Source organism: Eucyclogobius newberryi, unplaced genomic scaffold (genome assembly GCF_026437365.1).
Source record: "Eucyclogobius newberryi isolate DKJ021-1_F unplaced genomic scaffold, fEucNew1.0.hap1 SCAF_13, whole genome shotgun sequence".
NCBI classification, from domain to species: Eukaryota; Metazoa; Chordata; class Actinopteri; order Gobiiformes; family Gobiidae; genus Eucyclogobius; species Eucyclogobius newberryi.
The window spans coordinates 24535166-24559491 of NW_027315757.1; the positions used below are offsets into that span (position 1 = coordinate 24535166).

The following is a 24326-nucleotide window of genomic DNA, read 5'->3' on the forward strand; positions in this document are numbered from 1 at the left end:
TGGTTTATGCAAATGAAAACCCTCAGATGCATGTGAGTGATGTCAGAACCTGGTTTAAAGACATGTACAATTGCATGTTGTATTTTTTTTATATATAATTGGAGATTATGAAAGCCTCTTGTCATTTTTGATGAAAGAAAAGTCCAGATGTTTAGGTTGTACAGGACAAACACCTCCAGAAACGTTGATTGCGCCATATTTTTTCATAGTTTACAAACATATTGCAAATCTTTCCACAAATTGTACTTTTTGTGACGCTCACGTACAATTTTAAGACTAGAAAATACTAATTGTTTCCATATTTTGCAATAGAACTAAGTGACATTTGACCCTGGAAATGTATACATGTTTTGCTTCTTTTTTTGTTATAAAGACTTGTTATTATTAGCATTTAGATCTGAAGTCAGTTAATCGTTTTGCCTCCAGTCGCCTCCATTCAGGAATATTTTAAAGGGTCTGTAGGATGGAAATAGTATGGTAACTGAAAGTGTAATCTGATGATTGTGTGGCAGATGCCTAGAACACTGGCTACGATTACAAACCCATCAAAAATCTACTCATTATCTGATCATTAAAATGGCACGTAAACAGTACATTTGTAAGCTGATTTCTTTCTGATTGTTCTGACAAGGACAAATATGCAAGGACAGGAAGGTATTTTACAATTCCTTTGATTTGTTGTGCTCCAAATACAACACTTTATCTCAAAATCCTCTAAATAACTGGCACATGTCACTAGGTGTAGGTTTATGATGTGTATGTAGACGCACACAAAAGATCTGATCTAATTATTGGGTACTCTGATTACTCTTGTTCAATGGTTCAAAAAGTACCACCAAAGAAAAAATATGTCTTTCCGAGTACGACCAGGTCTAAATCGGGTCTATAACGGGACTATTCCCAATCTAAATTAGGGTTAAACCAGGTCTTCAATAGGAATACACCACTGCCACAGTCGATTTAGCCAAGAAATGACTCAAAGAAGAGCAAAATGTGAATAAGATGAAGTAAACAGAATTAAGGAAGTGTCCGCGTACCACCAGAAGAAACTTGAGCAGCTTCAGACGCACAACAGCTTGAGAAATGCCGCTTCAGTTTAACTGACCATGTAAATGTACCTAGTGTTTATCAAACTGTGACTAGTTTATTTAATTTTTGTCCTTCTTTTGGTTCAACATTATTTATAATTTACTTTTTATTAACTCATTTCAGAGCTGGTTTAGTCTAATTTTTCTTTGGTCCTAATCTAGGCCTGATATAGTTTGGGTTTAGATCTGTGGTACTCGGAAAAAATAGTATTATCTTAGGTAGTACCGGATGCCTACTTGAAATACTGAAATACTTGGTGGAAAACTGTTATACGGAAACGGCAGCAAATGCATTCATCCTTTATTATCCTAATGCCGTCTAATATATGTTTAAATCAATGCTACACAGGCATTGATCCACCAAATGATAAAACTATTTATTAAAGTATTGTGGGTAGAAAGTAATGGGAAAATTAAATCAATATAGAAAACAAACATAAGCATTTTCCATTCACGTCCGATAAACTTTTGTGTTGATCGTCAAACATGGAATGACTGATGTTTATGCGCGTTCATCATTTGCAAAAAGCACTTTTGTATTGTTTTTGTACCTGTGCGTAATCAATTAGGATTGCACGTCCATTAACTCCTTTCACAGTGGTGTTAAAGGGGATTTGTGTGTGTACTTTGAGCGAGGCAATTTGTTGAGTGAAGAGCTTAAAGTCTGTAAACAGGATCCGTTTCACACCCCTGTTAGTGTGCCAAACAAAACACTACAGACAACGGTGGAGAGGTAAATTACGCTAGAATGAAAGTTCTCACTCAATAAGGAGAGCATTATATTTATCCTGATGTTTACCTGATGTTCCAGGTTGATTTTACTGAGCTCTTCTACTCAAACATCTTTTTCTGTTACATATTGGTCATGATAAGTCTTAATAATCACTATGCAGTAGAAACTAAACACTTTTTTAGTTATAATTTGACTGGCCCAAACACCTTGTGCACACCAAACACTTTACATATTTACATCCATACTACATTACACTTAGGCCAGTGTAAACCTGAATGGTCACATGACTCTGCAGAGGGAGGAGACTCTGAGGCTTCAGGTAAGACCACCTCTGTGTGCACCTTCACTCTCTTCACTCCTGCACCATTAGGTCACAGGGACACTGACGGCCATGACAGAAATCCTACGTCGTTGCAGGACTTAGACATGTCTTTGTGCCGCACACTCTGGGCTCTATAGCCAGGCCTGGCCCGTGCTCCGATGCTCCTCAGTGGACTGCACTTTGACATGTTTGGGCCGGGGCAGCTGGTGTCCACCCTCCTGCCTGCAGTCCTTCATTCACCGACGGCTCACTTCTTTCCAGCGTTTCCGACCAGGCTGGGCGCACAACCACCAATACTAATCCCTGGACCTTTTATCAGCTATGAATCTTTGAGGAGCTATCTTCAGCCAGAGCCCTGTAAGGAGGCCCTGCTGCTGGCCACACAGACTGTGGGGTTGGGCCAACTCTCCGAGAGCATAGGTGAGTGTGACAGGGCCAAATGCAGCATTAGTGTGTGATAGAGACACACTGCAAAAGCCAATCTGGCAGTAAGTGCAGATACTTAGACGTGAGCGTCACCATCTGACTGCAGAGTAAATGTTTACAAAAGATTGGCTAACAGCTCGTAACTAACAATCAATTATCAGGCAGTGTTAAAGTGTGTCTAATGATGGCTGTGCTAATGATCCAATCCAGAGACATTAGTTGCTTGTCACCCGTTGGCGCTGGTGTAATTGGTGCTTGTGCGGCACTTTCCAGATGAACAGCGGCCAGTGAAGCAGCGGCGTGCCCGGGCCAACTACAGCAGCTGGCAGCTGGAGGAGCTGGAGAAGGCCTTCGAGACCACGCACTACCCAGACATCTTCATGAGGGAGGCCCTGGCCCTGCGACTGGACCTCATCGAGGTTAGAGTACAGGTAATTGACTTCACGGGAAATGCCCGTTTCATACCACTCTAATTCCAATTAATTAGTTAATTAGCAAATCAAATTATGTAGCCAAGCTTCATTATGGGTTTAGAGGGGATTAAATGTCCTACTGAAATGCATATTCATTTGCAGTGGTAAAACTGTAGTAGAAATAAATACATTTAGCTATATTACAGTCTGAGAGATCGGATTAAATACTTTTCATTAAATTACAAAAAAAAAAAGCTAAGCACTCTACACTGTGTTGTAAAATGAGATAAATCAATGTCTAATTATTCTATTTGAATTCTGCAGGTTTGGTTTCAGAACCGTCGTGCTAAAATGAGGCGTCAGATGAAACTGAAGGGGCTGTCGGGTCCTTTTGTGGTCACAGACAGAGACTCTGATGCAGCTGCAGGACAGGCAGATGTGTGTGAGCGAGAACAGGACAGAAACTGTGCATGGAGCAAGGCCTCTGATGCAGCGCCGAGCCTCCACACTGTCCCGGGGCAACAGCCGGAGGGGCCGAGCTCAGAGGAGCGCCGCTGCTGCAGCATCGCCCGGCTGAGGGCCAAAGCTCGAGAGCACGAGGCAGAGCTCCACAGCTCTGTGAGCAGGACACGAGACATACTGGACACACCACAGGACACTGAGGGCAGTGAGTGAATGACTCTGAATCCTGTTTGCACAAATCACACAATGAAAGGCTGGGTGCCAGTTTACCTCTGTTTTGGAATTTGTTGCAATATAAACATATGTCTATTTTAAGTTACACATTGAAAAGAGCATTATGACATTTACGTTTGTAACTGCATTGTATTTTATAAATGTAATGAGTAAAATGTTTTCATGTCTGAAGCCAGTGTTTTCCTGTTCCTCTCCACTGTGTGTCTTTAACATACAGCGCTCTGAAGTGAAAGAAATCCAGACCCATTCATTGAAAGTGAGTGGAGCGGTGACAGGCTCGTCCTGACCTGCTGTGATCCGGACGTCTGCCGGCCGACGTACATCCTCTCAGGAAACACTGGAAATAACAGCAAAATGAAATCAGAAACGGTCAGATTACAAACAATCAATTATGTCTTAGACAGCATTGGTTCAAGAGGAATTCATAAACAACAAGACAAAAATGATTTACACCAAAGAAATACAATGATTTGATTCTATTTACGTACACTGTAATCAAATACATTTCACTTGAACAAAAAACTATGATCAAATTCCCTTTTTAGACAAATTATATTTGTAATTTAGGCTACACAGCGACATTGTACACAATGTTCAAGCAGGAAACTATTAAGTGTAGGACATGGATCTACTGAAATATCAGGGACTTGGTCAGTGCGAGGCTGCCCCCTACTGGCCGTCAGTTGACCTCAAGAAATGCAGTGTTACTGATCAGCTTTGTTTGACAATAACTTTAGGCAGACTTTATGTTTTTAAACATATGTGCTCATTAAAAAAAATGTATCATGTCTTGACCTTGTGACAATGTCCCATTTTATATAGGCATTAATGAGATCTACATTGTGACTACAAACACTAACATGATTGTTCCCGATGTCTGAGCTGATGCACCACAGCCTACACTACTTTTTAAGGATGAGCAATATACATTTTTCTATAAATCACAATTTCGATTTGATCACAATTCAAGCAATTCTAGTCATCTACTTCTTCTGAGTATTCACTCTACAATGTGATTGGTTAAATACACCTGTCATTCACTCGGGGCATGGCAGAGACTGACCAATAGGAGGTGTACAAAGACCCCCTGTAGACCCGGTCTGCTCTGTCATGTCGTGGGTTTGTCGTTTGTCGGGCGGGATGGAATGCGTGTGACGTCATAGGATGCCGATTGCTTGATGACCTCAGAATGATTAACTTCAAAAGAATGAAGTCTAAAGAATTAAAGAGGAGGCCTCAGGCCTCCAAGTCAGATGAAGTCTAAAGACTAAAGTCTGGCGGTAAAGTAACCCTGGGATACCAGCCGCCATAAAACACCTAAGAAGAAGAAGAATTAAAGAGTGGAGCAGGGGCCTCGGGCCTCCAAGCCACCAAAAAAAGAAGAAGGGATACCAACAGTTGGTATCCCCTTCCTCCCATTATTTAGGCTACAAATAATCACACTTCATTATTACAATCAAAGACGCTTCATAATCCAGGACAGACAAAAACACAAATGAAACAACAAAGAGCATTAGGATTGTGAAGAGGTGTGTCCTCAGGGAGCTTTTTGTGAACTCCATTTGAAAGAATTTCCTAACTCAAAAAGTGATCTTCAGCGCCCTCCACTAGTCACTGAGCCGTATCTTCTTCAGCGCGCGAGTTAATTAGTGTAAATAGGAGCGGAGAAACTCACACCAGCCGCTCGTGCAGGTGACCGGCGGAAACAGGACAGGACAGGACAGGACGCAGCTGCAGCGGCGCAGCTCAGGGTCAGCGTCAGCCCCGGGAGCCTGAGCGCGCGCCGGACCTCCTCCTCCTCCTCCTCCTCCTCCTCCTCCTCCTCCTCCTCCTCCTCCTCCTGCTGCTGCTGCTGCTGCTGACAGTCGTCTCATACTCAAGTTTGCGTTGCTTGTTGTCGCTCCTCTTCCAGGACGGGACCATGGCCGCCATCAAGGCCCTGGAGCAGTGGTGCAAAGCTCAGTGTGATGGATACCGCGATGTGGCCATCACGAACATGACCACGTCCTTTAGAGACGGGATGGCGTTCTGCGCGCTCATACACACGCTGAGGCCCGATCTGATGTGAGTAGAAGCACCCTCATACACACACACAGACACACACACACACACACTAAAAAAGAAAAGAAAATTGCTGCTTGACCGTTATGGTGACGTCATGTTGTGATTGGCTAATTGGTTGATTGGCCTGTACTGGAGTTGGACCAATCGTGACCAAACTTTTGAACGTTTAACTGTTGAAACAAGTTAATCGATCAGTCGCAACTAATTGATTACTCGTCAGCTATTTTGATAATAGAATAATTGTTTTCCTGACTCCAAATGTGCACAAAGCAGTAATAAAAACACAGAATGACACAAGAAACGTGTACAATTAAACTTTATCTATTATGGTATTATCATCTGTCAAATTTAGTAACAATCTTGTATTCAACAGTCTTTCACAAGCTAATTAATGAGACAAAATTAGTCTTAATACATGAATCATAATAATAAATCACTATCATCATTACGTCATACTTCTAACGTTCTAACGAGGACAACTACAGATGAGTAAGAGTATAATGTTCTTAAATAATAGTCCAATAGCTGTAAGCGGTCACTATACTGGGTGAACTTGCCTCTGAATAAGTATATTTTGTGACATAATTTAAGAATAGATGCATTGTGGCTATAATAACAGATCAAATGTCAGTTACTTGTGTTTATGGTTAATGATAATTCATTGTTGTATTAATTTTTTTCCCCTCCAGAGATTATGAGGCACTGAAAAAGGAGGACGTGTTTGAGAACAACAGACTGGTGAGAAGTCAAACTTGTTAAATCTTTTGTTTTAGCAACACAAAATCTGCATCATTATCGTACGCCCAAAATACTTGGCATGACATTTGTACAGTAGGTTTAATATTTCTGTTCTGAATATGAGCTTGTCTTATACCCGCAGAAGTCATTAACAAATCAGTTTAAATGTATTCATTCTGTCTTATTTCGGAACATTTTAAGAATAGCAGTGAACATGCGCAAATCACTGTTTATCCTAAAGTATTTGAAGAGATTTTATACCATTTTATCGGCCAAGAAGCAATTAAATAAAGAAAAATGAATTATTTGTTGTGCTTACACTGCCACATGGGACTAAAGCGAGTCTAAAACATTTTGAAAGTGCATTATTTATATTATACCATGAAAGTTATAGTTTCCTGCCTTGACTTCATGTATTTTGTTAACCCTTGCATGACCCACACTTCCCAGTCTGGACATCTACACTAGTTTCCCACTTTTCCCAGCTCACGGACAACTTCCTTGTTATAAAAGACGACTCAAAGTGTGTCAGCGGCTTCCTCACTGCGCGCTCACGGGGGCCATTTATTTTGAATGAGGCGTGTTGTCATTTGCCACTCTATACTGGCATTGTACTCCATTGTGAACTACTCCCAAGTACAAAACGAACTTTAAACCGGGCTCGCGGTCAGCGGGTGGGGATCTTGATTCAAGTTCAGGTTCAGTCAAATGATGAAGATGCTCCCGGTAAGAAACGTGAGACTCCGGTAACTTACACTCTTCCTTCATATTTGATGAATAGTGTCAAATGGACGCCTTGCATACCTCGCCCTAACCCGAATTAGAAACTGGGCTGAAGCGAAACTTGATTTTCTCAACAGATTTGTGTTTTTTTTTTGCTTTCGGGGATGGAATTTATTGGTTTGGTGTTGTAAATGTAATGTTCAGGCTGATTCAGAACAATGCCCTGGTATCCTGTCTGTCTCGCTCCGTGTCTCCCTCTGTCTCGCCCTCACCGGCCGACAGGAAGTGTGCCATTCACGACACTGGCCTTTCAGACCTCTCCAGACTCACTCACAAAGACAGGGACTCTATTTAAAGCGCTCGTATTGTCCGGCTGCTTTAACGTGTGCAATTCAATGTCCCCTTTGACCATTATGTACGAACGCCTTAAAGTACTTACTCTAAAGTAATAGTAAATACTGACCCTAAAAATGATACATTTCTGGTCAAATTTGTATCTAAAAATTACACAGGTTCATTTACTAATCGGATGTTTTTATTTTGTTTATTTGAACAAGTTAAAAGCTGTTTTCTTTGTCTACATAAGCTGGACACACAGTTAATGTTGTCATAAACAGGAAGTGTCTGACAATACAGTGTTTGTTAAATGTTACAATACAGGTTACCGTATTTTCCGCGCACGTAAAAGTCTTTAACGTCCTCAAAAGCCGTCCGTGCGCTTAATAGTCCGGTGCGCTTTATGTATGGACCAGTACACATGGTACACAGATAGCTGATGGTGCGCTTAATAATCCGGTGCGCCTTTTCGTGCGCAAAATAGGGTACTACTCGTAATTACTTTGGCTGCAGTTTTGAGTAACACCAATGACTCTAAATGACTTTATTACCCAGTGAAATGTGTTGTCATTTGCCACACTTTACTTGCATTGTACTGGAAGGCACATTGTACAAGTCCAAGTACATCTTTAAACCAGGCTCGTGGTCAGCGGGTGCGATCGTGACTGATTGAAGTTCATTCTGTCTTGTTTCCAAAGGCTTTCCAAATAGCAGAGGAGAAGTTGGGCATCCCGGCACTGTTGGACGCAGAGGACATGGTGGCTTTGAAGGTCCCAGACAGGCTCAGCATCCTGACCTATGTCTCCCAGTATTACAACTACTTCAAAGGGCGACCTCCCTGTGAGTTTTTTTTTATTCTTCTGTTAAATATATTCAGTATATTCAGTATATTCAAATATTCAAATATACTTCAGATCTGTTTTTCATTCCTGTGACCTGGATGTGAAATATCTTTGTTTGTTTACTTGATCCAAACATTGAAAACCCACAATAAAAAAAGATTATGAAGAAGAATACTTTAGAATACGCAAACTATGAAGAATTCTACCGTGTCTACCACATTTGATCTTTGCAGGTGGAGGTGTGAAAAGGCCAGCAGAAGGTTCCAAGGAAGAGCCGTTCAAAAAGAATCTGCCTGTAGTTGCCAAAAACCTTGTGTCAAAAAAAGCCATTGAGAATCAGACACCTCCCAAACATCAAGGTCAAAGTTCATTCAAGACGCCCAGTGACGGTGCTCAGGTGAAATGAGGATGAAGGCTGTGAATTATTCATGACATACTCTATTTTAACAATGCCTTTGTTTTTCTCCGACAGAAGGCGGTTCTGACAGAAAATACCAACAAAACGGGGACTCTGAACAGTAAATGTGTCGCCTGCAAAAACCACGTTCATCTGGTCCAGAGGCACTTTGTGGAGGGCAAACTTTACCACAGAAGCTGTTTCAAGTATGGAAGTATCACATTCATGTTCATATTTAGTAAAGGCTCTTTCATGAATTCCAGTATTATTTTTTAACCCACCCAAGAAAAAAAACAACAATAGCTTTAATGTAAAAAATACATTTAATCGACAAATACACATGTATATTTACTTATCTATTATTAGACAACAGTAACTCGTGCAACAATCATTTTTTTCATTATAAGAGAATAATCAACTTACTTTCAATTTAGGGAAACCTGTCATATATTGAGTCTTACCTTTGAACGTATTTTTAATAAACAAGAAGAAATGATACAGTGACAAGAGAACAATCAAATAGTAGTTATTTTAATTTTGGGAAAGCTGTCTGTATTGAGTCTTTGCACACGCACATAATGCAACATTTCTTCTTACTATTATAGCACATTTGCTGTCGAACTTAAATCGCCAGCATAGGCCGATATTTTGGCTGATCAATTGCCTAAAAGAAAGACTGAACGCTTTATTTTAACACGTAAATGTGACGATGGCATAGCACAAACAGGGCTGTGGATGGTGAAAACTAATTTCTATAGATTGTTTTCTCCTAAATATGATTTTGTTATGCAGCGCAATGGAAAGTATAGACAATAATTCAGTTAGTTGTCAATTGAAATCATATATTGTTGGAGAAATGATAAAAATCCCTAAAAATATTGGCAGACCTTATGAGTCAGACCTTGTGCCCTGGATTCTAATACATTGATATCTGCTTTGGACATAAACAAAACCTATATCAGTCCATTTCTACAACTTACTAACGTGAATACCTGTCCTTTAGGTGCAGTGAATGCTCCAGCGTGCTCCACACAGGCGGCTACCGATCTGGAAAGGACCCCGACTCTTTTATCTGCACGTCCCATCAGAACACTCAGCCTTCGTCAAAATTGGGGGTCAAAACTGGCCCCGGCGTCCCGGCTGTCCGCCAAAAACCACCCACCCCTCCACGCCCCTCGCCTGCGCTGTGCTCTTCGGTCAACTTGGCCCCGAAATCCCTCCGTCCCGCTCAGGCTTCCAGCGCGGCCTCGCCACCGCCACCGCCGCCCTGGACCAGCTCAGCGCAGAAGACCCAAGCGGCGAAGCAGAGGTTTTTCCAAAGTCCGCAAACTTCACCAAGCCATAGTGAACCCGCTGGACCGTCCAGGTTTCCAGAAAGAGAAAAGATCAAGTTTGATGAAGATAGGAACAAAGCTAGACCAGCGGTGGTGAGAAGACTGGCAGAGCAAAACTGTAACCATAACAACAATAGACAATTTACTATAAGATCAGCGGAGAGAAGGTAAGAGGCTTTATTTTACTTTGCCACAAATTGTACTTATAATTTCAGTCTCAAAGTCATGTGTTAAAGTGTTGTTTTTCAGGTAGTTTGTATTGAACTATATCATAAGATACAATTATGTTTTCTTCATTGTAAACTGCAATATTGCTCTAAAACAGCTGAACGACAGAAAAAGGTCCATTGACATGCATTGACATGCAGAACTGATACATTTAATGGCATTTGATTTGAACAAGTAGCAAATTGTCATTTACATATTTTTTTTATTTTAGAAAAGCAACTTTGTGACGTTTTAGCACCTACAATCCTTCATGTATCTGGAGTAGACTAGATTATAGCCCTATACACCTAGTTCATTTTAAACAGCTGCAGTCCAAACAATGTTTTTTTTTCATAATTTTCAGAGGCCAGATTAGAGTTTTGCCATCACAGTAATGCAAAAACTAAGTGCTGGTTCATGGAGGCTAAAGACACCACACAGCGGTCTCATTTTGACCCTAAAATCTGGTAAAACAGCTCAATTAGTGTATCCTTATATTGACTTACTTACGAGACTAATATGAAAGTGAATGAACCAGGGATACTTTTCATATTAGTTTGAACATTTGTATTAAGTAGCAAGCAAAAAACTTTCATTCAGAAAGTTTGATTTGCTGGTCACGAACTTGAGGAACCGTCACGTGTTAGACTATGGGAATCAAACAAATGTGAAGATTTCAATATTGTCTGATTAAAGTCTCAGCAAACCTGAAATCTTTTTAAATTAGATGCACCGTTATAACGACCGCAGGGTTCAAACTGCGGGGGAAAAGTAGCATCTTAAAGTCTGAAAAGTTCGCAAAATTATCTTTGTAACGCTAGGATTTGACATGAACCACATGGTCTTAGATTTTTATGAATGTATTTTAGATTTATGTATGTATAATAACTAATAATAATCATAAACACATATTTTATAATAGGATTTCCAAAAAAGTGTTGTTACGTTGTTAGAAGTGCCATCTTATAAAGCGTCAGCCCCTTTACATTTAATATTTCCTATAATATTCATAGCTTCACAGTAATATTAAGTCCCTATTTTCTGAACTATAAGCCCCCCCGGAGTATAGGTTGCACCAGCCAAAAAAATGCATAATATAGAAGAAAAAAAACATATAAATCGGATTATAAATCGCATTTTGGGGGGAATTTTATTTGAAAAAAAATCCAAAACCAAGAACAGACATTTCATCTTTAAATGCAATTTAAAATAATAACAGATTAGAGAACATGGTGAATAGGTTTATGTATGCTAACGCTAACACCTTCAGCTACATGACGCACAGACAACGAACTGTCGTAAGTGTCTGGTATGTTAACGTAACATATTAGTAGAGAAAGTACAGATTTCTTCTTCTGCATCGTTTAGAGCCTAGAGCGCCCTCTTGCGGTTGTATGTGGGAAAATAACTAATAATATCACATATAAGTCGCTCTGGAGTATAAGTTGCACCCGGCCAAAAAAAAGTTGCCACTTATAGTCCAGAAAATACGCTATCTTTAAATCAATCTGACAACTCACAGAAATCCTCTCTTTCTCAGATTTGGAGATGAGCCACGCCCCGGTGAAGACCTCAGTTCGAGACGGGACTTCCTCTGCCGCCAGGACCCAGCGAGACCCGGGACCGCCCCGCCCTGCACCCGTCCCGCAAACGACCTTCAGCCACCGAACCCCCAGAGCGCTCACCAAAACGACACCAGGCCAAACAGTGAACGCAGCGACGCCAAACGTGAGAGCGGCTCACTTCTGTTTGATTCCTCATTTGAAACGGAGCCAAAAACCGCCGTCCCGTTTTCTTTGTTTTCTCTCTCATTCGCAGACGACAAAGCGCTTTTGTCGTCCGTGGCCCATTTACACAGTCGGCGAATCTAGCGTGACGTTTCTGACATTTCCATTTCAGTCCCGCAGTCCCTAATAAACTTTAGGAGCCGGACTGTCATTCTCCCTGGACAGGTGCAAAATGAATCTGTAATTTTTCTGACACTTGGCAAATAGTATAATTGGGAAAGCAACTTTTTAAATAGAATTCCTTCAATTATTGGAGACAATTTGGGATTGCTGGTCAGGCCTGCATAATTGTAGCTTGGGTTGTTAACGGATGATTAGAGAAACTTTCATAAAATTAAAGAAACAAACCAAAGAAAGGGCATTTTATAATATAATTTAAGAATTCGATGTCATGTCAATATTCTAGCAGTAAATTTAGTTTGGTTTTCCATATAAAACATACTATATTTGTAATCCTAGTAACACAAGGCATGTGTCATAAGGCGCTGGTACAGCTGGCAGCCCGGTGTAAACGCTCTCTCTTCTTTCTCACACTTATTGTGCTTTATCTCCTATATTTTGTAAATATAATTAGTATATTTTTTCTATTTTACTGTACGATAGGGACACGCGCTGGAATAGTTTTTTAATTCAACTGTTTTTGACTTTTTTCGGCTGGATTTGAGCGTTTTTCGTTGCGGTCGTTGTGTTGTTGTGACGTGAGCTAGCTCCGAGCGAGCCCACCAGCCCCCCCCCCGCGCCCTCCGGCCGCGCTAAAGTACGGCGTGTCGTCGGTACACGTTTATATACACGTTTATATGAAAGAGGAACTTCACGAACGATCGGGACACGCACTGGAATCGCTTTAAATTAACTTGTTTTGTCTTTATTCGGCTGGATTGAGTGTTTGTCGTGTCGTTGCGATGTGTCTTGGCTCTGAGTCACCCGGCTCCGGCCCCGCCCCCCGGCTCCGGCCCCGCCCCCCGGCTCCGGCCCCGCCCCCTGGCCGGCGCCGTACCGCGTTTACACAAAGGAGGAACTCATGAAACTGCGGAGAACAGTCGTCTTACCCGGAGATCGTCACGTTATCCCGTCGCAATACTGACCTAACCTAATACTGATGTGCAATTCTGTCGTATGTGCAATTGCTGTTGGAATTCATGTGCAATTCATGTGCAATTACTGTGAAATTCATGTGCAATCTATGTGCTGTCATGACACATATTCATGTGCAATTACTGTCGGGATCACATGCAATGGTATTTATTTATTTATTTGTCTATGGGAGTTTTTATTTATTTATAGGAGATCTTCTACTGAAAGTGTTTTTCAGACTTCCTATAAGTGATCTGTTCTTCTGTATCTACCTCTGTATCTACCTGCGTTGCACCAATGAAATTTCCCCATGTGGGACAATAAAGGAATATCTTACAACTAAAATGCAACTACACCTGTGATAAATGTATAGTAAAATCTGGAACACTGTAAAGAATGATTGCATTATATTATATGTGTGATGTGCGACCAAAGAAATAAAAACCCAACAACGATGCAACACGTTAAAACATTGTAATCATTTATAAAAGTGTTATTATAAACAGATATTGCTCTTGGATTGTTTACCTTCTGGAATAACCACAACCAATCAAATTCAACATACACTGATAAAAAATGTCTTCCTTTACGTCCCGCGTCTAATTACAGACTATTTACAAGTGTCTTTAACTCTCCGTTGAACGAGTTGTATCACTTAAACGTAAATACAATTGGCAGGAATCAGACTCTAATTACTCTGGGCAGTATTTTGACACTATTACGAACGTGTGACTTGTTTGCGTTGAGGCGGTTGGCCCGGCAGCTGTGCAGGTGAGAATGAGCCGCTTTAGCGCGTTGTTGTGACAGACTGGATAATGAACAGTCTCCACTGAGCAAACAGCAGGTAATTGTGACATAAAGAGCCAGGGGACAGTGCCGTTTATCATTGCGCTGGAGCCGCTGCTGCTCAAAGGCACAGAAACACCGGGTGACACTTATTTTAACGGTCAACTTTGATTTACTTGTAGGTCCTACCGCTGAGGGGAAAGTGCCGACCGAACCGGTGTCATGTGATCGAGAACTGACGTAAGTACGATGTTTGTTCTCTTTACCATGTCTGATACAACTTGAACTACTTAAATACGTGCAAATGTTATGTTGAATCTACTTTTTAACCATTTCGATTGATACATGAGTAATCCTGCATTGTCCTGCATTTGAGGCTCGACCACACACAAAATTCCTGTTTTCACCTGCCACCTGTCCCCACCCACAGCCCTATACTTTTAAGTGGATTGCAAATTCGTATGTGTGGGGGTTCAGAAATGTCATGTAGGCATTATTTTTCAGCAATAACAAGTATAAAATTGAAATATTTGTAGTCAACGAAAGCTTTTTTTTTGACTAGTGTTTCGGTTTACAATGAATGTAAAATAATGATCTACGTATGTCATATTTTAATAATAAATAAAAGCTTTATTATATGTAAACTTGTAAACGCTGTACCAGCAGAGGTGTTTGTATGCACACATTTCACTGCCCAATGCAGTTTACATGTGCTGAATAATTCCATAATATAACAGATCCATATGAAGCGTTTTGATTGGCTCTTGGTCTTGACAGTAACAGACAAAATATTATGTACACAGAACTTCACCAAATAAATGTGCTTTGAAGGTTTAATAAACAAAAGTAACATCATTTGAGTGCTCTTTTACACTTAATAATAATAATAATAATAATATTTAAATGTATTTTATGTTTTGTTCTGTTCAGTTCTGTTGCTATGACGGTGAGACCGGCTGAACTCGCTGGCTTCACGTCTGCAGCTCCTCTCGATGTCCCAGTGAGCTCCTCTGACCCGCCCTCGGCCCCTGCACCTGTCCTGCCCCCTGAGACCACGCCTCTGTTCATCCCTGCTCCTGTTTCTCCTCTCAGACACGAGCCTGGAGCTGCAAACCCGGGTCAGTCCTCCAATCTGAAGAGGAAGCAAATTTAGTCCAGAAAAAGTCCATCTTTCTTTGGACTTTCTTTGGACTAAACTCTTTATCTTTTTTCTTTCTTGCTTTCTATATCTTGTTCTGTTTGTTCAATTTAAAAAAAGAGAAGTTAATAATGTGGTAATTATGTATCATGCATTAATGATGTGTAGTAGTAGTAATAATGGGTGGCCTGATTTTATAGGAATTGTTGGTTATTTATGACCCCAGGTTTTGGAACTGTGTTGTTCTTTTTAGACATTTTCTTTTTCCCGAATATTTTAAAAGATCAAACACAAAACTTTTAATCATCAGACACAGAAAAGGACCAGAGAGAGACTTTTTTTAATAAACATGCAAATAGACATCAACTAGACAATAATAATATAATAAAATAAAAAAACAATCATGGCACAATCACATCAAACTTAAAATTCCCCCATTTAGTCCATAGTTGATCAAATTTTTCCATTTTTGAATGTGTTTTTCAAAATAGCAACACCTAAATGCATGTGATACTTCAACTTTCTGGCAAATCCAACATCAGAATTAGAGCCAAATCAATCAGTTTGTTATAACGTCACGGTTATATTTTGCACAACACGTAATTGAATTCACATATTCCACATATTTAGAGTGATCCGTGATATGAATAAAATCTTAATTTGCCATCATTTGCACTGCTGTTCTGTCCATACTGTAAATATTTTGTATTTTAGTACCATATATTATATTCTAACGCTTATATTTGCATGCTTTTATCTGATCATCGTCTATATTCTTACCATTATTTGTTTTTTTATATCGAAGCAAGTTCCTCGTTTGTGAATTTGGCAGTGGCGACAACAAAACATATTCTAATAATACACGGTTCAGCTTTACTTTTATGTACGTTTAACGCCATTGCCTGAATTTATTGCTGTTCCTATTTTAGGTGTAAAACTGGGGAACCACCCGGCTGTGAAATCCCCACCCAGACGCCCAGCTGTGGATTCTATTAACTCTGCAGCTCAAACCAATCATGGAAATCCTTCAGGTCGTTCTCCAGATTCCCTTTTTTTTTCTTCACAATTTAAATGTCATCATCAAAGCCACACGCAGACATTTTGTTGATGTAGCTCGAGCGCTCGTTTCCACTGTTGAAATAAATCAGTTGAAATCATATTTGACAATGATTTTGGGGAAAGCCAGAGTGAAAGGTCTATCTAATCCCGTTTTATCTACCTCTTAGGTGCTAAAAGGGGAAAGTATTTGTCATCTACCGACGCCTCCGAGACCAAAATGAGGTCACCGCCTGTAAGTTCTCCCTATTAAGACTCTTATGAGATTAATTAGCAGCTCGACAAATACGCTTCCATTACATTGACGGTCTTCTTTACCTTAAAGTCGAGACGCTAGAGGAAGTTGAGCTCTATTAATATATATGTAAGTTTGCCAAAAAAGCACTTACAATAACTAACACATTGCACTAATAACTACTGTAAAACCATGTAAATATACGTTTGATAGGATATGATTGAATACGTTTTAATTATGTGCTTTGAATTTGTCAGCATATGATATTTCTCTGTGTGTACTGTGTATTTTAGTCCAAAAATCAACGCTACTGGCTGTGTTTTTTCATTTTTTTAAAGCACGGAATAGAATATAAATTCATAAAAAGCTTAACAGGATTAGTCTAGATTAATCCATTGCAAGATATAAATATTGAAACATAACTATTTCCACACACAGCACATTTATTCAGGTTGTAGCTTGCAGTTTCTTACTTTGAACAACCTATTTCGCTTATATTTTTATGCCAAATATAATAACATATATTATATAGCGTAATAACACGCTAAGAGGAATGTTACGATGTCAAATTTTAATGTTACAATTATTGTGAGAAGAAACATCTCGTTATAACCATGATTTGTGATTATGGACACTGAAGTTTTATTAAATCAAACTGCCTGAAAGCAAAAGTAAAGTTAAGCCACATAAAAAGCATGTAAATGTGCTTTTTGGAGCATAAACTAAACTGAAATGACTTATTTTTGTGTACTAAATAGTCATTATTATTAGTTTTTACTTCTTACGTGTACAATGTGACTTGAATAATCACGATTATCGATTAACTCATTCATCTTGACATCCCTGCACTAAACTGGGAGTGGTACAAGTCACAATAAACCCACGTTTCTTGACAAAATGAGTCTTATCTATTAGACGAAGGCAGATTAATCCCATTCATTTTCAGTTATCATGTCTTTCCCGTGTCTTTTTCACGCTCACACGTGGTTTCTCCGCTCTGCCCCAGGCGAAGTCGCGCGCCGTCCCTCAGATCGAGCGGGAGCTGGAGGATATTGAGACAAACCTGGCCCGGCTGGAGCGGGACGGGGTGGAGCTGGAGAAGAGGCTGCGTCGCTGTGAGGAAGGTGAGAGGCATAAAAATAAACCACATTTTAGGGCAGAGATTGGAGCGCGTGACTCGATCTCTGTCACCTCTGTTTCAATCCTCTAAACTGGAACTCACATATTTTATTCAATTTGCCGAATCCTTTGTGCAGATTTGACGAGGGCCATGAGGGGAATGTATGTAGAAGGAGTTTTTTACCCGAGTGAGCAGAAAGTAGCAAAGCGTAGGCACTGAAGTGGATTGGCAGAAAAGCAAGTGCTCATGGCTGTGTTTCTATCCATGGCTTTCAATATGATGATGAATTAGGACGGTTGCTATAGTGAACGACAATTTAGAACAAAATGCTTTATCTTTTGAATGGGAAAAAGTCCTCGAAACTGTGCTTAGCCTAAAACAAACAGCCAAAAAAACATGAATCAGCTCATAATGGTTAAAAGTGCATAGTGTCACTTCTTTTGTGGAAGGTCCGCCATGTTCTTGTCTTCATGGAAATGTTAATAGCTTGTCTAGAATGTTCCGCAGTAAAGCATTAAACATATGAATCTCCTCAGAGTGAAGCAGGTGACGTCAGATCGTGGAGAGGGAAGAAGACGTGTTTTTTATCGTCTTTTTTGATCAATTAAAATACCCATTATCAAACAAATGGGATAAATGCTGATGCACATTGCAGGCAACATAATAACATTGATTAAGTAAGTAAGTCTGTTTTATTTGTATAGCATCTTTCCCACACAGAAGTCACAAAGTGCTTCACAAAAACACAGAATAAAATAATAAAAAACACAAAACTTACTGTGAGCAATACACATACAACAATATGCAGTCAAATCAGTCCCTAAAGCAAATGTAATTAAAAAGCCTGACACTTAAAAGCAACAGCAGCGTCAGGGTCATATCTCCGTGGAGACAAGCGGGTGGCGAGCTTTCCTCCAGAAAAGTTACGCATTGCACCTTTAAGCAACAAAACGGAGCGATCTTAAATGCTCATTGAAGGCTTAAAATCAAAACTTAACCAAACAATAACACTTTAAAATAACTACACTTATTCCTGCCTGAGTAAAGCATGAACAAATACTTAATTCAGTGAGCAAATAGTTTATTAAAAATGATTTAGGCTTAGTAAATGCTTAACTAATACTCTACTCCTCTCTCCTAACCCTAATCCTAACCTTATTAACGTGTTTTCTTTAATAAACGACTCGTTAACAGGTTAATTTTACCGTTTAACTATTGTCTAAACAGTGACATTTGCCATAATGACAGTTTTCTTGCGGCCCTGCTGGTTTTGAATGTCTCTCTCTCTCTCTCTCTCCTGTGCCTGTACAAAAACATGCAGATAATAACATAACATGTATTCCCACTACACAGGAAATCATCTGCTTCTCTGCTGGAGTTCAGAGTTGAAGGATCTGTGTTTTGGGGGTTTTGTTTTGGTGGCATCAGCGGCAGGTGGACTCCGTTGTGTGCGTGTCTGTCGCCCTAAAACGTGCAGTGATGGATGAGTTGCGATTGGGCGGTCGCTAATTGGCATCGGCAATCCATCCGCACTGCGAACCCGTCAAAGGAAGTGACCGTGTTGTCCTGGGACCAAAATGTGCCACACTGTGTATTTTTAATTCATCAATGCCTAAAATGACTGATACAACAACAAATATAGTCATAAAAATTTACTTTATGTCGATGTTAGTGACGGGTTCTGTAGCGCTATGGTGTATTTTCATTTCAGCTGCAATATTTGTCTTGCTGCTGTTGCTAATATCTATTTCAAGGCCTGCACAGTCTGAGTAAAGTTCACAAATAAATGTTCTACTTTTGCAGACATAATTCTCCCAAAAATGTCCCTATGACTTGGTTGCATTTTCTGTCATATAAATGTGTTTTTTTTATTATTTTTATGATCATTCTAGAGGGCAGCGGAGACATCTTGATGGACCCGCTGATGGTCGACTGGTTCACCCTCATTCGAGAGAAGCAGATGTACATCCGAAAGGAGTCAGAGCTCGTTTACATGTAAGTATTAATTACACTGTACTTTATAGTGCAGTGTAATCGGTTTTCCTTCATTTTTTACTGTACCTTTTTGTGATTTGGTTTGAAAGTTGTTGTAAACCTTGGTACTGTTGTTTATGGTGGAGGCTCACTGTGCGTCGTGCTGTTGCTAGTCATTTTGTGTGTGATTGATAAATGCCTCAGAGCGCGGACTCTGGAGCTGGAGCAGCAGCAGCTGAGTGTGGAAGGAGAACTGCGACGGTTACTGGAGAAACCAGGTACGATGTCACTAAAGCTACTTTTAATATATTTACTTTTAAATGTGGGTTATTATACGTATATAGAACCTCAAATGTTTTTGGTTTGGTCCAGTTCTGGTCCAGTTCTGGTCCTGTTCTAGTCCTGTTCTAGTCCTGTTCTAGTCCAGTTTTAGTCCTGTTTTAGTCCTGTTCTAGTCCTGTTCTAGTCCTGTTCTAGTCCTGTTCTAGTCCAGTTTTAGTCCTGTTTTAGTCCTGTTCTAGTCCTGTTCTAGTCCTGTTCTAGTCCAGTTTTAGTCCTGTTCTAGTCCTGTTCTAGTCCTGTTCTAGTCCAGTTTTAGTCCTGTTTTAGTCCTGTTCTAGTCCTGTTCTAGTCCTGTTTTAGTCCTGTTCTAGTCCTGTTCTAGTCCTGTTCTAGTCCTGTTCTAGTCCTGTTTTAGTCCTGTTCTAGTCCTGTTCTAGTCCTGTTCTAGTCCTGTTCTAGTCCTGTTCTAGTTCAGTTCTAGTTCAGTTCTAGTCCTGTTCTAGTCCAGTTCTAGTTCAGTTCTAGTCCTGTTCTAGTCCTGGTTTTGTCCTGTTCTAGTCCTGTTCTAGTCCTGTTCTAGTCCTGTTCTAGTCCTGTTCTAGTCCTGTTTTAGTCCTGTTCTAGTCCTGTTCTAGTCCTGTTCTAGTCCTGTTCTAGTCCTGGTTTTGTCCTGTTCTAGTCCTGTTCTAGTCCTGTTCTAGTCCTGTTTTATTCCTGTACTAGTCCTGTTCTAGTCCTGTTCTAGTCCTGTTCTAGTCCTGTTTTATTCCTGTACTAGTCCTGTTCTAGTCCTGTTCTAGTCCTAGTTTAGTCCTGTTTTAGTCCTGTTTTAGTCCTGTTTTAGTCCTGTTTTAGTCCTGTTTTAGTCCTGTTTTAGTCCTGTTCTAGTCCTGTTCTAGTCCTGGTTTAGTCCGATTCTTGTCCTGGTTTAGTCCCGTTCTAGTCCTGTTTTATTCCTGTACTAGTCCTGTTCTAGTCCTAGTTTAGTCCTGTTTTAGTCCTGTTTTAGTCCTGTTTTAGTCCTGTTCTAGTCCTGTTCTAGTCCTGTTCTAGTCCTGTTCTAGTCCTCTTCTGGTCCTGTTTTAGTCCGATTCTTGTTCTGGTTTAGTCCTGTTCTAGTCCTGTTCTAGTCCTGTTTTATTCCTGTTCTAGTCCTGTTTTATTCCTGTACTAGTCCTGTTCTGGTCCTGGTTTAATCCTGTTTTAGTCCTGTTTTATTTCTGCTTTAGTCCGATTCTTGTCCTGGTTTAGTCCTGTTCTAGTCTTGTTTTATTCCTGTTCTAGTTCTGTTTTAGTCCGATTCTTGTCCTGGATTAGTCCTGTTTTAGTCCTGTTTTACTCCTGTTTTACTCCTGTTCTAGTCCTGTTTTAGTCCTGTTTTACTCCTGTTTTACTCCTGTTCTAGTCCTGGTTTAGTCCTGTTCTAGTCCTGGTTTAATCCTGGTTTAGTCCTGTTCTAGTCCTCTTATAGTCCTGTTTTATTCCAGTTCTTGTCTTGTTTTATTCCTGTTCTAGTCCTGGATTAGTCCTGGTTTAGTCCTGTTCTAGTCCTGGTTTAATCCTGGTTTAGTCCTGTTCTAGTCCTCTTATAGTCCTGTTTTATTCCAGTTCTTGTCTTGTTTTATTCCTGTTCTAGTCCTGGATTAGTCCTGGTTTAGTCCTGTTCTAGTCCTGGTTTAATCCTGGTTTAGTCCTGTTCTAGTCCTCTTATAGTCCTGTTTTATTCCAGTTCTTGTCTTGTTTTATTCCTGTTCTAGTCCTGGATTAGTCCTGGTTTAGTCCTGTTCTAGTCCTGGTTTAGTCCTGTTCTAGTCCTGTTCTAGTCCTGGTTTAGTCCCTGTTCAAACCCAATTCTCATGTGGTGTGAGTCCAAATGTAAACGCAAGCCCTTGATTTGAATTTTGTTTACTTCTTTCATATTTTAATCCTGTTCTGGTTTGGGATTACATTTGAAAAGTGAGCCATACCTTACTTTAGACTCCGTTTAGTCCCGTTTTGGTCATGGTCCCTTACTGGTTTAGTCCTAAAATACTCCTAAAAACCGGTTTGGCTCTAAATCGTATCCATTCTTCTCCTAGCCTGGTTACAAACTGGTGACTTGATTCATCTCGGCCCAGTCCTCCGCTAAGACTTCTCTAAATCCTTATTTAGCCCTGGTCTAGGCCCCGGTTTAGTCCCTATTTTGCTCTTATTTTCCCAGACCATTTGAAGTCTCGCGAGGAACAGCAGCGCGAACAGCAGCTCATGCAGAGACTGGTGGAAATCGTGGACGGACGAAACGCGATTGTGGACGGTTTGGATGAAGACCGACTCAGGTAAAAGCCTCATAATAGAAATGCATTTGAATAAAAAGTGACGGAATATGAACCATTGTTTTCTTAATCAGGGAATTCGAGGAGGACCAGCAGCTGAATGAGATGATGAAAAGCCTGGGTGAGTATTGTGCAAAATTAATTGGTTTCAGATAAGTATTTTCACGTTTAATTTCAATTTTTTAAGATATATATTATGTTATTATTTCCATTGTGTAGGCATTGTGAAGAACGCCAAAACTAAAAGGAAGTCTTCCCTTTCCAAAATGTTCAGGCGGAGAAGTAAAAGGCGAGTCGAGTGATTATTTACTTGACTCACGTATGCAGTATATTTACATTTTACTGAGACGTGAGCACATTTTGAATGATCATTTTGAGCACTAATGAATTGAATAACTGTTTGTATCGATGCAGTGAAAGTATATATTTTGTTTGGGAACGGTATGAATGTATTTTAGAGAAAGATATTTGTGTAACTGGTCAGAGTGGAGGATCCAGTACAAGTACTGATAATGTAAGAATTATATTTTTGAAAAGCAAACAATCTCTAAATTATTGTCATATGTTTCACTTGTTCAGGTGACGCTTTAAAATAAGGTTCATCACTATTTTTAAGGCGTTATAAGCACTAGATATTTGGCATTTACAAGGATTTTGTCATTAAACATAAACAGCTTATTAATGCTTTTACAAACATTTTGCACATGGTCTGTTTTTTGATAAAGACTTTTTGATAAAGACATTTATAAGGTTTTATACGGTAAACCATAAACAAATGCTAGTAAATGCCTTATAAGGGCTTATAAACAAATAACTTAATGCCTTAAAAAATAGTTTACTCTGAAACCTCATTTTAAAGCTTTACCAATGCTTAATTTAAAGCTTTTGATTTATTTTTGTATTCACGTCACAGCTCTACATTATTTTTATTGCAACACCTTTTCGCTGCTGTTATTCTCTCAAATTATAATACAACATGTGACCTAATAAACATTCACAATTCAGAATGATTTCAACAAACAACTACAATCATGCACCATTCTCTATTTGGAATTGAACGCTCTTGAATTGCTATAGCAGGTTGTATTCCGTATATAGTGTCTTGTTGCGCTCAGGTCGCCGTGCTGCTGCTCCTCTCTCCTTCTGTAGGTGGCAGCGTGGCTATGCTCTATCTCACGGCTCCCCACCAAACTTGAAAATCCAATTTGCCACAGTACAGACAGTTAATTTCTTTGCTAATTTTATAAATGCTGCAGAAATGTTGGCCTGCACTGATGCAATAACGTAATGTGAAAGAGGATTAGGTCGGGCGCTAGCTTTTGGCCCGGGAACAGCTTATTTAAACTATAGGTCTGTATTGAGCTTGTTATCTTTAAACCAGGTTTAATTAACATTACTCTTTTTGCTAATATCTGCATCAGGACGCTTTCTACCTGAGCTATTAAAACGGGCCTATGCAGCGCTGTAATGTTGCATTTGAATGATGTATTTATAGTATTCTTAACTTGTTGTCCATTAAAACCCTTTGAAGATTAGCTGTGTAAGAGAGCCTGAATTACTTCCTTAACAGCTGCTTCTTTGGGGCGCACGTCTTTCCATAAAAAATACATATATATCTGTGAACTTTTCCTCATCCTTCAGAGAAAGTGTGGAAATGCGAGGGACCCACTTTGAGTCACAAATCAACAATACCTCTTAAAGCTGCGGGTGATCAAAAAGACACAAACGTTGCTTTTAATAAGGGCTTTTGAGGACCAATTCAACCACGTCTGTGCGATTCAGCTCAAGCTCGGATCTTTCAAGTCGAGCAGCGTTATAATAGCGGTAATTAGGATTTGCAAAAAAACGATTCAAGTTTGATTTTAAGAAGTAGTTCATAGAAGTGCATTTTGAATTTCTTTAATAGTGAGGCAAAAATGTAAGCGTCATTGTTGGTTGGTTTGTTCATCTTCTGTTGATTGTATCCTTAAAGGTGCAGTGTGTAACCTTTCTGGCAGTGGGTGTGTCACTTGCTTGTTTCCGTGGAGATGGCTTTGCCTGGAATGATCCGCAGTATGGCTTTTAAACTGTCATTTTTATTGGCAAGAATACAGAACAAAATCGTACTGTAAATGGGCTTGTCCCTCCACAGATCTGCTTGTCTCCATGGAGATCAATGGGTTCCAGTCGAAGCAACAACATCTCCATGGAGACAAGCAGGTAGTGGACCCTTTACCAGAAAAAGTACAAAGACAAAGTTACAA

At 39.9% G+C, this 24326-nt stretch overlaps 2 protein-coding genes across 2 annotated transcripts; both read left to right on the top strand.

Annotated features, from left to right (window-relative positions):
• Positions 1–2229: 2229 nt before the first annotated feature.
• Positions 2230–3783, top strand: LOC140357659 (uncharacterized). Its single transcript, XM_072442166.1, has 3 exons — positions 2230–2563; positions 2843–3000; positions 3307–3783. The coding sequence occupies exons 1-3, from the start codon at positions 2302–2304 to the stop codon at positions 3655–3657; spliced, it is 771 nt and encodes a 256-aa protein (XP_072298267.1). The 5' UTR covers positions 2230–2301; the 3' UTR covers positions 3658–3783.
• A 1812-nt stretch (positions 3784–5595) lies between these two features.
• micall2a (mical-like 2a) lies at positions 5596–22446 on the top strand. Its single transcript, XM_072443840.1, has 17 exons — positions 5596–5742; positions 6432–6480; positions 8238–8379; positions 8615–8778; positions 8854–8984; positions 9782–10279; positions 11860–12047; positions 14149–14206; positions 14897–15084; positions 16034–16135; positions 16331–16395; positions 17402–17519; positions 19408–19510; positions 19694–19767; positions 21972–22086; positions 22158–22204; positions 22303–22446. Exons 1-17 carry the CDS (start codon positions 5600–5602, stop codon positions 22383–22385), a joined length of 2268 nt encoding a protein of 755 aa, XP_072299941.1. The 5' UTR covers positions 5596–5599; the 3' UTR covers positions 22386–22446.
• Positions 22447–24326: the final 1880 nt, after the last annotated feature.